Raw genomic sequence first — 15,129 nt, forward strand, 5'->3', positions numbered from 1 at the left:
ATTTTGAGATCTCAACGTGTGAGCGATATTGACTTCTGACCTTGTAACTTCACTTTAGAACCAAAGATTAATGAAAATTGAATGCTACATGAAAAATTTTGGGGCCCCGGAATGTGAAAATACATCATTAGTGGCGGTGCATTACAACAGTATGCATCACTAAGATGCTTAACTTTTCATTAGTATTTCTAGGGCTGTTAAGGTCGCATTCGATCTCCAATGAAATGTGAACATGCCAATGCTTTAAACTAAAGGGGTTTTTACTGTTCAGTCCACCCCAATAAATCTTAGTTCCACTGTACAGTTAGGGTAGATGCCAGCTTGGAATTAATGCTAATAGACGGGTTGGTATTGGTGTTAGAAGTAGAAGTGTTTGAAATTTTGAATTATTGTAGGTGTGCAGTGGAGCTTAGAATTCTTAGGTGGAGTGCACTGTGCAGTGTAGTTATCCCCAAACTAAAAACTAGTTAATGTGATGTTTTGTTTCTTCTTCAAAGTTGTGTTCACATTTTATTGAGGATTTTCGCCTCTTTGGATTGTCCTGTAACCACAATGACAGGAAATGTGATCTCATATTTCTCTTGATTTCCATGACTTGTTTCTAGAAGACTTGCAGTCGCAAAATCAAACATATGGGCAAATACCCCCTAAGAATCTACGAACATGTTAGTTACCCAACAAAAAAACAACTCACTTAGGCTATGTTTGGTTTGAAGGAAAAATAGGGAAAGGTAAGGAAACCTTTACAAATCTTGTATAGATTTCTTATCATTTCCCTTCTTTTCCTTACCTTTTCCTTCAAACCAAACATAACCTTAGGATTTAGAATTTGAAACAAAGTGTTAATCTGTTTCTTATTATCAGGTATGACTGTTTTGAGATGGTGATTGCATTGAACAATATAGATGTCCCCATGATTTATGCTGAAAAACATTATTTTCTTATTATCAGTTCAAGAGCAGTGTTACAGCTTACAAAATTTGGATGGGACATTGGCCTACAAAGACTGGCGGGCCATGAATCAAACTCTTAAGCATGTACCCAAGTGTATTCCAAGCCTAGAGGTAAGAAAAAAATAAAATAAAACAAAATAGATTGATTTAGGCACATCACATTTTTTAAGCAAGGCAGAACCCTAGTGAGAAATGTAATTTTCAAATAATTAACTTTTTTTACCAATATTTAGGGGTTTACCTGCTTTGTCTAACATGGGATGTGCAGAAATCACCCTCAAGATAGAATTAATAAATGAATGCTTTCTATATAATCTATACTACTTTAAAAAGTACAAATAGCCTCAAGAATATTTCTAAAATTTTTTAAGGATAATATTTACCCCTCTATATTTAAATTTAATGACAAAAAAATGAGGGCAAATAGGGTAATTGGTTCTTGATATTAAATGAGTTAAAAAGAGGTAATTCAAAAATATTCAATGCATTCAATCCCCTCTCATTAAATTCAACATTTAAGTTATTTACTTGCATTCATGTTCATCGAATCATATACTTAAGTCATTTTTATTTCTTCTCATCATTAAGTTTTATTAATTAAATCTATTCTTAATAAATTAATAATTCCAATAACATAAAATCTTATACCTTTAAAACCTACCTAGCAAAAATAGTGTTTTCATCTAAGTGGTGGTAAGAAATTAAATCATTTTGGGTCAAATGGGTTAATCAAAGCTGCCACAATTAAATAATAAAATAAAAAAGTAGAAATTAAAAAAATTGGGAACATTTTTAACATTCATACTAAACAATAATAAGTATCAAATAAGAAATGTTTTCATTAATGATGAAAATTGAATGTAAAATTTAAAACCAAATGGAAATCAAAATATTTTCCTATTCTCTCTCATTAAATCCTATATTTAAAATATATTTTTCTCATCATTAAATTCTTGTAATTAAATCCACATTATTAATTTTAATAGTATAAAAATAAATATTTTGAAAACAAAACCATTTTCTTCCCTCCCGATGGTGGGCAAGCAATTTGACCATTTGGGGTCAAATGGATTAATAAATAATGTCATAATTAAACAATAAAAATTTAAAATAAATAACTATGAAATCTAAGAAGTATTTTTATTAATGATGAAAATGGAAAGCCAATTTCAAAATCTACCTAGAAATTAAATGATGCCATAGTCAAATGATAAATTTTTTAATAATAGAAAATACAAAGAATCAGAAAAAAAAAAGATAAGAGAAAATTTTGGGCACATATCTAATGTTATATATTTATAAAAAATAAAATACTGAGGACATCTCTAATATTTTACATTCATTATATTGAACAAAAATAAGTTTTATAAATAAGAAATAATTTTATCAATGATGGAAATGTAATACAAAATTTAATGTCAACCTAGAAATCAAACAACTTTTATTTTTAGATGGTGGGTTAGTGGTTTGAGTAAAATGATGTCAAATACAAAGAAAAATTAAGTGTGATAAGTAAAAAATATTTTATATAATGTAAATGAAATATATAATTTAAAGAGAAAATTGTAGTCAAAGTCGGTTGTACATTTAAAATTAGGTTGCAGGTTGGTCCAAAAACCAACCAAATTTTAAAAACCGGCTCTACATTTCAAATTATAAAAACCCTCGCCATGTCATCCGAGGCTTATGTGGTGCTTGCCAACATGAGACTCTTATTCCATGTTGGACACAATAGAAAACATATATCAAAAATAGGTTTTCAGTTTCTCTCCCACTCCCTATGACTCTCGATCTCCTTCCCTTCTTTCTCACTCTCACAATCATCTCTCGATCTCCCACTCCCTCTGTCTCCCCCAGTCTCTCTGCTTCAGTTTGTAGCCGAATCAAAACCTCTCCCTCTCTATTGTTCTCTCTCAATCTTTCTCATTTTCTCCCTCACTCTCCCTCTCGGTCAAAATCTCCTTCTCCCTTGATCTCTATCATTCTCCAATTGGTGTAAAATTGATAGCCAAGAGTTTCTTGTGAATTTTATCAATTTGGTGTAATAATTTTTTAGCCATACCAAGTTGGTCTCATGTTCTTTTATACGAACTGATTAATACCATATAAGTGTGTAAAAAAATAAGAAAATAATAAAATAAAAAAAACGAGAGAGGAAGAGGGAGAAAAACTGAGGGAGAACGATAAAAATTAAGGGAGAATGAGAGGTCGACCGAGAAAGAGATTGAGGGAGAACGATAGGTAGAAAGAGTGAATGAGAGAAATTGATATAGAGAACGTAAATACAGAAACCAAAAACCATTTTTATTTATTTTCAAATCACATAGTCATTGAGCAAATAAAGATGAGTGTGAGTGAAAGAGTGAGTAGAGAGAGAGAGAGAGAGAGAGAGAGAGAGAAACACTAAAAACCCTTTTTTATTTTCCAATCACCCAACATTAAAGGGCAATTAAGTGCAAGCTTTTTATTGTGTTCAATATGGATTAAGAGTCCATATTGGCAATAACCATATAACCCTCCGATGACATGGCAAGGATTTTTATAACTTGAAATGTAGAGTCATTTGTTAGAATTTTGTTGGTTTACGGGCCAACTTGTATCCAAATTTTAAATGTACAGCCAACTCCGATTATAATTTTCCCTAATTTAAAACTAATCCAAAAGCAATGCTATTTTTTTTATCCAGATGGTGGGTCAATGATCCAACTTTAAAAAAAAATGCAAGATGTCATAATTGAAGAATAAATATTTAAGTTTATTTTTAATCATATTGTTATATTTTTTAATTTTCAATTTTTATCTCAACTATGATACATCTAAAATTCAAGTAATTAATTTCTCACGTACAACGTATGTACTTAATTACTAACAAAATAGGAAAAGAATGACTTGCTTTATGTATAAAGATAAAAGTGAATGCAACTTAATAAGTGGCCACTCACAAGAAGGGGAGCTTTTGGCCGATGGGTTTCTAACTTTCTATTCGATGGGACCTAAGGAGTAGTAGGTGAGGAACGAGTTTTATTAAATACCAACCACATGTTCAAAAAGAAAAACTCTATTTTTTTAAGCCTGAGAAGGCAAAGTTCATTCATAAATCTCAACAGCAAAAACAGAAAAAAAAAATGAAGTAACAGTAAGGCTCTGTTTGGAAGGATTACAAATGCAAATATATAAAACCTTCTATTTTGTATGTATTTGCACTGTATGTACTCCTTTCACACTAAAGCTTGTAGGGCCTCTACAAATGGCGTAAGATATTTAAAATGCGAGGGAGGAGGTCCAACTGCCTCCAACAGAGATCAACCTCAACAAGCAAGGCTCTTAAAACATAACACGGAACCGAAAACCAAACCCCAAAGCCTTGACAACAAGGGTTTAGGAAAAGATAAACTATATCAAGGTATAATCCCTACTCTTGGCCCAAAACTTACATCGTAGCAGTTGGGGGACAAGGTTACATATGGCAATTTTCCCCGTTCCAGTCGGATACTTTGGCGAGGAGAGAGATAGGATGGGGATTGATAGTGATACCCAATCGGGGATGGGGGTGAATTCCTGGCCCCACCCCAACCCTAATTATATATGTTAAAAATATATTATATATTAAATATATACATATATGATATTATTTATATAAAAATATATTTAAAATATTTTATGTTTTAAAAAATTCTTTTATTTGTAAGTAAATCTATTTTTAAAAATTTTGGGGGTTCAGGTTACTGATGGGGAACCCATCTCTATTAAGGATCAGGGATGGAGGATCATTTTTATCCTCGGCAAGGATCAAAGTCAAGGACGGGGGTTTCTTACAAAATCAAGGTCGAGGATGGGGAATATGGTCCCCACCCCGAGCCCACCCTATTTCCATTCCTAGACAAGATCTCCCCTTTTAAAAACCAAATTAAAGAGCATAATACCATGAAAAGGATTCCTTGTCAACCCAGACCTGCATAAATATAGCTGAACTATCGAGCCAAGCTTAATTTCTATTGAAATTTAATTAATTATAATAGAGGCAATGAGAATTGGACACTAAATCACATGGTCAAAGAGGATCTGATTTCATGTCAAAGAACCATTACTTAAAAACTTACATTGTTAGGTCTAATATTTTATTTTCTAATGTAATTCCATAGGCTTAGTTTGGAAGGAGTGCAAATGCAAATATGTACAGTACAAATACAAACAAAATAATACAAAATACAAGATTTTGCCCTTTACATATTTGCATTTGTACTCATTCCTCAGTTTGGAAAGAGTACAAATACAAATATGTACAATGTAAAGACACAAAATACTACAAAATGCAAGGTTGCACTTTACACATTTGTATTGGTACTCCCTCCAAACTGAGCAATAAGGGAAAAGTAGATTATAGAAAGCCCACATTCCAAATACACACACACACAAAAAAAAAAAAAACCTTCAATTTCCATATAAATATTAATTCTCATCAAGAGACCAAAGCATTAATCATTTTAATAATTAATAATCATAGTGTAACTAACTGTAAACAGAGATTTTATTAGTCATTAGATCATAATTGGTATAATTGGATGATAATTTTTTTATTCTTCACTATTGGCATAAATTTAAAAAGGCTAAAATAAAAAGAAATATTTAAGACTTCTCACAGTAAATCTCTATTTTCCATTTTAAGAGAAAAACAACCTTCTTTCCATCTACAAACACATTAATACTCGGTCTAGAATGGATGATTTAACAGATGAGTAAACAAAAAGAAAGGAAAAAAAAAAGAAATTTCAATTTGAAGTTTATTACTTGTTAGAATAAAGAATGAATAACGTTTTAAAGAACTATTATCAAATTTTGAATATCAAACAAATATCTTGATACAGACAACTGGACAAGTTTTCCATTTCTAACTTGAAGATTAAAAAAAAAATGATACTACCTTGATAAAAAGTCTAGCTGAAACTAGAAAATGTAAATTGAGCTTGCCTTCCGTTTATAGCTAATAGGGATGTCAATAGGGCCGGGTTTGGCATCGGTTTGCCTCAATCCTAACCTAACATTAAAATGTCCTCACCTGAACCTGAACCGACTCAATCATGTGGGGTTCAACCTAATACCAACTCAATTCACAGCCTTTCAATTATATTTTTATAATACATTTTGAAAACCTAAAAGCCATTAATTAAGTCGGAGTCTGTGTTATAGGTTATTAAAGGTGTTACTTTTTTTACATTAGAAAAAGAAAAAAAAATCAAATTAATAATTAGAAAATTACAAAAATACCCTATATATATCATGACCGTATGAATTGGGCCAGCCAAAACCCGAACCCAAATTCAAGTTAAAGAATCAGAAGCTGAACGTACCCGACCCTAACATCCGGTCAAGCCAGATTTACCATCACCTAATAAAACAAACTATTTATTTTCACGACTTTGTGACTCAACCTAGACCTAGCATGACCTAACCATGCTAGTTGAAAGTTGAAACCCTAAGACTTAAAATAACATGTAAAAGGCGGGTATGAATCTGGGTTAGGTGGGTTCCATGCAATACATTTTGGAATTTGGACCACTAAGCTACTGCCTACTACAGTTTAATTAGGAATCCTACGTGGTCCATAACCGCACCAGAACTGCTAATAGTGCAGTGCTATTGGCTGTTCAATAGAAATTGGGTAAAAGAAACTAAAAAAGCAATGGTGGCTAAGATGGTGGTGGATTTTTTTTCAGCTATTTATGGACGAATGGGGGTTTGGGGATGTGACAAAGGAAGCAGCATCACCACCATCTGAAGTTATTGAGTACAGGGTAAAATCGGGCTTATGATTTATGAGGAAGAGAGGAAGGAAGCTGCAGTGGGACTGAGACGAACCTCTAGCTCACACATTCTCAGGAGGAACTAAGAGGTATTATACCATCTTCTCTTTTTCATTAGTTTTCTGTGTTTGATTGCAGTTCTTCTAGTGGGTTCTTCTGGTTTCTGTATTTTACCTTCTAAGTTGCCAAAGTTTGAGAGATAGATAGATAACAGACAGAGAGAGAGAGAGAGATGTGCACATGAATGAGAAACCAGACACTTGTGGAGATAGCTCCATGATGTTGAGCTTGATTCCCTGATCAATAGTTTCTTCTACATTATATTATTACATGTGAGATCCCAAAAGAAGAACCCCAAATACACAACCATATTTGGAAATTTTGATCCATTTGAGGACAATCACTTACTTTCATCTGCTTAAGTTTATTTGCTTTTCTGGTGCAACACAGTGGAAGACCTCTCTCTCTCTCTCTCTCTTATTCTGTCATTCTGTGTCACTCATTATTCATCCAAAGAATATAACCATCTTTATGACAACAGTAGTGGCCATTACTGTGGAATCTATACGGGAATAGAATCATTTGCATCATCATAAAAACATCTCAATTATAACTCTGCAAGGTTTTCATTCAACACTGAATGATGCCATGATGCCAGAGACAGGAGGAAGAGGAGCAATTGTAATTTCAGTCAATACTTCTTGATTGAAAATTTAATAACTTGCAGTGAGGGAATTTTTTGAAACCACACATAGTAGAGGAATTAATCCTTTGATTCTAAAGATCTTGGCATATCATCATATTTGATGCCATTCAAAGATTGGGTGGAGTGGGCCGAGCTGGGCTGGAAGCACCAACCCACCAACCACCGTTTCCTTTTTCCTTCACTCTTTCTTCTTTCCCTTTTCTTAAAACAGCCATTGGCTTCTTTTGCTTCTTTATAATTTCAGTATCTCCCCTGCAACCAGACATGGTTAAGCAGTGCCCCTATTGGATGTCGTGGATGAGAGTCAAGCCACACACTTGACACTTGGTCCATTGCCTAAGACTGTTGAAAAGGTGGGCCCCCTCCAGTGATATCTTGTTCCACTAATGGGCCCTTCCGGGCCTTCCCCGTCTACTTTTCATGTTTCGTTGTTTTTTCTTGAATTGGACCCTTCCTTCTTTACCATAAAAATAATATTTTTTATTAACAGAGATGGAAGGAATCAAACCCACTTGATTGCTGACCTTTAGCTTCATAAAACTGTTCTAGAAACCTCCAAAGCAGAACTAAAGGTGGTGATTAACCAGCACTGGTTACTGGTTAGAATCAACCCCCCAAGTCACATCTGATTGCAATCAACCCCTCATTTTCCACCAACCAACCAATCTCTTTTGTTTGAGACCAGTTGTTCTTATTCCAATTCCAAATTTCCAATTATTTGGGGTTCCACTGCCTAACTTTTGTTCACCATTCCACTCCCATCAGTCAAGGGTTTCTTTTCTATTTTTTGTACATCAATAAAAGTATAAATTATGGGCCCCCACCTAATTAGGATCCACACGAAATCACAAATATTCTCCACCCCCAGATCCTATTTTATAGAATCTGCAATCACATTTTTGGATGGTGGGTCCAATCTTAATATCAAATGGCCAATTTGTGGCCCTAAATGCGAGCTCCAGGCTTTCTCTCACAGGCCCAGCCCACAGGGCCCGCATTTGCTCGCTTCACGTTCACGTTCACGTGATCCCGCCCGTGGACCGGGAATATGATCTCGAACTTCGAGGTTAGGCACGACCCGGTCCAAAAGTTTTGAACAAGAAAACATTTCCAGACTGTCAAATGTATGATTTCCCTCGTTTTGAGATTTGCGGATCCCGCTAATTCTGACTCTAGGTTGGACCGGGTTAGCCCAAATCCAATCTTAACTTGGGTTGGATTGATGCTCGGGTTAGAATTAGATTTGAGTTTTGCTAACTCGAACAGCAACCCAACTCAACCTGAACTTGACTTTACCATTGCTATTGTACATATATATATAAGGGTTCAATTATGATGCCGGAAGACATGATACCGGGGAAACTTACAACCAACCAACCAGCATTATAAAAGTGAGAACCAATCAGATTGATTTTTATCAAAATTCACATGGGACTATGATTGGTCAAAGCCATTCCGAATTTCAAGTATTATATTTTCCGGTAGTATAAATTTTCCCTATATATTATAGTCCCATCACATACTACTAATTCATCAGTCTTAACTCTTAAATCCTGGCCCTAATGAGAAGTTATCATCAGTGGTTTTCATTTCATAAATTTATGTTTCACTATATGATTTTATGATTCCCAGTAACTCTAATCGTCCAAAACATTTTTTTTCATTTTTTCATTAAAAAAATCAATAAAAACATCTAAAGCAAATTAAAAAAAAAAAAGCATATATGATCATAAAAGTTTAGTTCTCTTAATCAAATAGTAAGATAATTCGAGAGATTTTTAGAAGGATGGGAGAAGATTAGATTGGGTTAGGGTTAGGGTTAGGGTTGGGTTCATAGCCTCGGGTTGAGTTAGGGTTGACTTCAACCCAACCTAATCTGGCCCACTTGCACCCCTAACTCTAATGATTCGTAGCCAATTTCGGTTTAATGAAAACCGGATTATACAGTCCGACCGTAAAACCTAATAATTCCAGTTTTTTGATACTCGACATTTTCAAATTTCTGAAAAACGGATAAACCCATCAAAGCCCAAGTCAACCCAACCTAACCTGGCCCACTTGCACCCCTAACTCTAATGATTCGTAGCCAATTTCGGTTTAATGAAAACCGGATTATACAGTCCGACCGTAAGACCTAATAATTCTAGTTTTTTGATACTCAACATTTTCAAATTTCTGAAAAACGGATAAACCCATCAAAGCCCAATGGAAACCGTTGAAAACCATTCAGATTTCACTGACCCAGCGAATTTTCTACGATCAGCGGTTTGACTCGTGACCCGGCAGAGATTCGGTTTTGTATCCGGTCCGATGAAGCTCCAAACCACGGTCCGATTATTGGCTTCTGATCTCTGATCTCTGGTCCGTCTGTCCATCAACTTCGCATAAGTTTCTGCTTGAAGCATGCTTTGAATTAGGTTTTTCCGGTACTTGAACAGCAGTTTTTGTTGGAAAAAAAAGAGGGAATCGGCATTCTTGATTCCCGGGAAAATCCTGGACCTCGTGGTTCAGTCTTGCTTTGAAACGAGAATGATGGTGAGGAGGCAGATAACCGAAGAGCAGTGGAGAAAAATAATTAATAGAGGAATGAAACTTGGTATCTGTATACACTTTTCAGACCTTTCCGGGGACTTCCGATTGTGTTGTTGTATCCCCTCGGAAATGGTAGTATGGATAATCGATGGTGTTTTCTGAAAATAGAAAGCAGTTTTAATGACCTCTTACCGCAATTACAGCAAAATTTCCTCGAAAGATCACTCAAGGAAGAAAAATTCATGGTGAAATTAACCTCAATTTGTTGCGTATTTGCTCTTGTCAGATTTTGGTTAATTTTCGGTGGGTTACACAGTCAACCTTCCAGAAAACCTGGGCGAAAGGAAAAAAAAGGAAAAAGAGAAAAAGAAAAGTCAAAACTGTGGAACCAGATTCCCGATGATTAACAATGGAATGTGAAATCTGTTCCGAATCACTCATTAGTTGATGAAGTCATCGATACTACGGGCATATTGGCTTCTTTTCTCGAGAAATAATAATCCGTCAAAGACATTTTCAAGCTCGGGTGACAGCTTTTATCGTTTTCAGCTTCACAGAGACTTGGAATGGAGTGACGTTACAATTTAGGTGTGGAGTCACGTTAGAGTTCAGGTGTTAGGCGTCTCTAACAAGGCAAACGCAAGTCCGACTGCCATGGTTTGTTGAAATGGGATTCAGTCAATGTCAATGATAGTTTCTGACGTTTTCCTCGTTCCTGGCCACTAAATGTAGGAGGAAGTAGGTAAATTGTTTAATCTAAAACAGAATTCCATCTTGCCTTGGAATTCCCTGGACAGTTTCATCTGTGAATATGTTTTTTTCTTCTTCACTGATCCTTTGTAAGTAGCTAAAATGGAAATTCGGGTTTAATGGTTTTACTTTTCTACTCCTAGTTAAACAGACGGTTTCTTTTGTTTACGTGTAAAAGTAGATTGAGTAGTGGTTAACATTTGGCTATTCCTTTCGCTGTGTTTCTGTTACTGGTTTTAATGCTTGTTCTTCCTTGCATGCTCGTCGTTACTCCCTTTTGAGGCAGTTATCTTTAGTATATCTCAACTCCTCAGCCAAAAGTAAGGCCCAAGGAATTCCAAGTGTGCTACCATCTTGGGAAATCCACGAAAGCAAAAGAGCGTTAACTTCCTCCCCTCCTTTCGACCCCCTCTGTATCTCAATGGGTCTCTCCATCCCAAGAAGTTACAGGTTTGAGTTTGTCTAAACCATGATTTACAGGCTACTATTAGGGCAGTGGAAGTAAATTGGCTGAGATACACCTGATCACAATTGAAGGAAAAAAAAAAAAAGGCTACAAATACACGAGAAAATTTGAGTTGTGTTTATGGGCCGTTTGGGGCTTCAGTTTTGATTGAGCCGCTTTGAAGAAGCTACTAAAACTAGCTTCACCAAAAAGTCGTGTTCTTTGCTGAATGAAAACATATTGGGGCTTTCTGGGCTTTTCACCAAACATGGCTTCTAGGCTTTCTGTGTGGGACCTGCCTTAAGCCAGACGCCGCTGTGTGTTCTCAAAAGGGCACCAAATTGAGACTGGATGAGCTGCACTTAATAGTTATGTTAGGAGCTCTGTTTAATCAATAAGAATGCCCCATGTCAGCCATGCACACAAAGTGATAGATTGGAGCGGTTATGGGGCATACACGCTTGATGGCTGTCATGGGACGTTATTATTGTTTAAACACTTAAACAGCCCCTAACACAGCTATCAAGTGCAGCTCATCCGGACTTCACCAAATGAAGTACCATATTTATGGCACAATTTATTGCTAGCTAATAAAGTCATGGACTCCCTGATACTCTCATTGGGCACGGTGTTTGCTTTGGTAGTAAATAAGAGAGAAACAGAAAATTGAAGGGAGGTTCTTAAGGAATTTCACAAAATTCTTTAGTGCTTTCCCTCAACTTTCTGTTTCTCTCTGATTGACTCTTCACATACCATATTACTAGTTAAAAACTAATGTCTAACAACTACAACCTTGAGTATTTGATGATTGGTGAACTGAGGAAGGTTTATGCAGTCTCTTATGGAAGTTTTTTTTCTTTTCATTGTTTAACCGTGCTCCAAAAACTTGGTTGTTAAGCAACACTTGTTTTGTCATACAAATTTAATTCCCTACTCGAGGAATGTGAGTTTTCTTTGATCTCTTTGTGAGAATTTGATTATTTTCTTAAATTTAACACTTAAATTTGTATTGGTTACCATGGTTATTGAAATTGGGTATTTGGAATTTAGATTTCTGATTGATCGATCAATTGGCTATGATCCAGGTGATTGTGGAATCTGCATACTATAATGCTTGTCTTTTGTTGTTTTGAGCTTCCAATTTGGCATAACAAACTTGGTTGAGGTTGCTGCTTGTGGAAGACTTGCATGTAAGAGTGGTCAGTTGCACATTCACGTGAATTTGTGGTTCCATTTCATGGCCTTGGATTCTGATTCCTATCCATCTGGAAAAAAGAGAAAATTGCCTCTTGGCATTTTCTTCATGAATTCAAGGTACCATTTCATTCAGTTGCACTTACATTGTTTCATGTTTAACAAGGACTCTCCATGTTCTTCACTATTGCTAAGGAAGAAAATGAAACAGTTTCTTTCTAAATAAATGTTTACAAGGCCTGCCATTACATTCCTTAATCATATGGCCAGGTATGTCTTTGCATTGGATGAACTTGGTTTGGAGATAGCACAGATTGCATTTCCTGCAGCACTGGCTTTAACAGCTGACCCCATTGCTTCTCTAATTGACACAGCATTCATTGGCCAAATAGGTATTTTCTTTATGTTTTCTATCTTTATCTGTATGGCATGTCTTTCTTTTCTGGCAAATGGAAACAACTATTTGATTTCCACACATGTAAAGATTATATGGCAACATTCCTGCTGTCTGGTACTAGTTTATTCTGCGGTATGCTGTTTAATGCTTAATTGACTTAATTGTCCATCTTGCTGGAAAAAGTACAGGGTAGACTGAGGAATCTATTCCTCATTTTAGGCAAAAGTTCTTTTTTGAATATATATATATATATATATATATATATAGATCAAAGCTGCCTTTATCTATATTATATTTCCCATTATTGAATCTGAATTTCTCATGTGTTTTTATAAGTAAATATATTGGAATATCTTGGTAGCTATAAAACAACTAGGAAAAAACAATAGGGAATTTCTCAAATGTTTGAGTTTTTAAGAAATATAGTCACTAAGGATACCTTAAGATTTTATGTAGTTCTCTCCTGCTTATTTTAAAGTTTGTCCCTCGCTGAGAACAAAATTAGATGCCCTTGGTCATGGCTAAACTCATTTCTCAACATGAAAATTACTCAATGGCAGTGATTGTGGTTTCACCCAAGTCCGGAAACTCTTATAGCTTGGCAGATTACAAGCTAAAAACAATTTATGCCATGTATGATTACATAGTGTACATATGCCTCTGAATGTGGCAATGTAGGCTTTGTTACATCCATGTGAATAAAGAGGCCAATTTTTTTCTTGCAGTTTTCTTCATCTAGGTTAGAAGGCATTTTAAGGTGGACTTGTACCTGTCCAAATACAACCCATACAGGATTTTGGTGATGGTTTTATGGTGTGCACCTGCACTGTGGAACAGTCCCATCTCTGCCTGCTTGAGGATGGCTTCTCTCATGAAAAACATGACAACAATATAGAAACTTAAGGTGGACATGTACCTGTCCAAATGCAGCCCATACAGGATTTTGATGATAGTTTTATGGTGTGCACCTGCACTGTGGAACAGTCCCATCTCTGCCTGCTTGAGGATGGCTTCTCTCATGAAAAACATGACAACAATATAGCAACTTCTTGGGAATACAACTTCTCAAGGGTTTCTTTAAATTTTATACTATGCCTGTAATTTCTGTGCTAGACCACACCCTAGATTCAATGCAAAAAAAATTCTATGGTCAACCTTTATTTGATTGACTGAATAGTTGAATATATTCTTAATCACATGCCTTGTCACCATCTATTATGAAATCGGTTTAAGAAATCCTATGCTAGATAATCATGAATATATTCTTAATCACATGATTTTTTTTGTTTCTTTTTCTTAATGAATTTTTTCTTTTACTTATCAAAAAGAAAGAGTAAATATTGGCCATTGAGCTATGAAGTGTGTTACATATTTTGACTTTTCTGTTCTGACTTGTAAATTCTAGGTCCAGTGGAACTTGCTGCTGTGGGAGTTTCTATTGCTCTGTTTAATCAAGTATCAAGGATTGCAATATTCCCACTTGTTAGTGTCACAACTTCTTTTGTTGCGGAGGAAGATACTATTGGAAGAGTAAGCATTGAAGAAGTAGAAGGTGAAAATGTGGAAAAGGGTTTAGCTATACAGAGCGAGATGAAAGAGTTGATTCAACATTCTGGTATGTTATTTTGTTGATTCAGGGACTGTATGAATTGCTTTAGAAAAACGCATTTCAACACAATAGAATTCTGTTTGGTATTTTGCCTCCTAAAAAGCTCAATCATTTGAGAAACTAAAATATTTTGAATTCCCTGATAATCTCTCTATCAGATTCTAATAGAACTGTACACCAGTCACCATCCAGAAGTGCTGATAATTCAAATATGTCCAAGTGTGAGAATGGGAAGAGACATATTCCATCAGCGTCATCTGCATTGGTTATTGGGGGGATACTTGGTCTTCTCCAAGCCATATTCCTAATTTCTGGAGCAAAACCTCTCTTGAATTTCATGGGTGTAAATTCTGTAAGTATCTTTATTAAGACCATTTGGTTAAACTTACTTCATTATTTAATTTTTCTCTTTGTTTCCTGAGTAAATTATTTGATATATTGAAGTTCTTGTGATATTTATACTAATGCTGTACCAGTGTTTTAAAAGGCGTGGGAGGCGTACGCCTGGAGGCGCTCCCAAAATGCCCTGAGGCATATGCCAGAGGTGCCGACACCTCTTAGGCGTACGCCTCAGGTGCAAGAGCCCCCCTTTGACAAGACCCCCCCTTTGAACTACTGTTATGCATCTTTATTCTTCTTAATATAAAAGATTTTTATTAAAAATAAAGAAAAAATGAGATCCCCCCTTCCTTTTCATCCTCCTCTTAATTGTATTCGGGAGGTTTACGCCTCTTGCGTTCTG

The 15,129-nt window shown here is 35.4% G+C and overlaps 1 protein-coding gene across 3 annotated transcripts in view; it reads left to right on the top strand.

Moving 5' to 3' along the window:
* The first annotated feature begins 6,475 nt into the window (after nucleotides 1–6,475).
* Nucleotides 6,476–15,129, top strand: part of LOC148844816 (protein DETOXIFICATION 42-like) — a 28,760-nt gene continuing 20,106 nt past the window's right edge. Inside the window, exons 1-6 of one of the 3 annotated variants that reach the window (XM_088956087.1) lie at nucleotides 10,787–10,831; nucleotides 11,029–11,192; nucleotides 12,273–12,501; nucleotides 12,652–12,773; nucleotides 14,184–14,393; nucleotides 14,546–14,739. In XM_088956087.1, coding sequence (XP_088812213.1) covers nucleotides 12,425–12,501; nucleotides 12,652–12,773; nucleotides 14,184–14,393; nucleotides 14,546–14,739 — 603 coding nt within the window. In that variant the 5' untranslated portion in view covers nucleotides 10,787–10,831; nucleotides 11,029–11,192; nucleotides 12,273–12,424. Of the gene's footprint in view, nucleotides 6,844–9,664; nucleotides 10,735–10,786; nucleotides 10,832–11,028; nucleotides 11,193–12,272; nucleotides 12,502–12,651; nucleotides 12,774–14,183; nucleotides 14,394–14,545; nucleotides 14,740–15,129 lie in introns of those variants that run through there. The other 2 variants (XM_088956086.1, XM_088956088.1) reach the window with 2 other exon arrangements.

Source organism: Nelumbo lutea, chromosome 7, assembly GCF_056320005.1.
Source record: "Nelumbo lutea isolate HS-2025 chromosome 7, American lotus-T2T, whole genome shotgun sequence".
Classification (NCBI taxonomy): Eukaryota; Viridiplantae; Streptophyta; class Magnoliopsida; order Proteales; family Nelumbonaceae; genus Nelumbo; species Nelumbo lutea.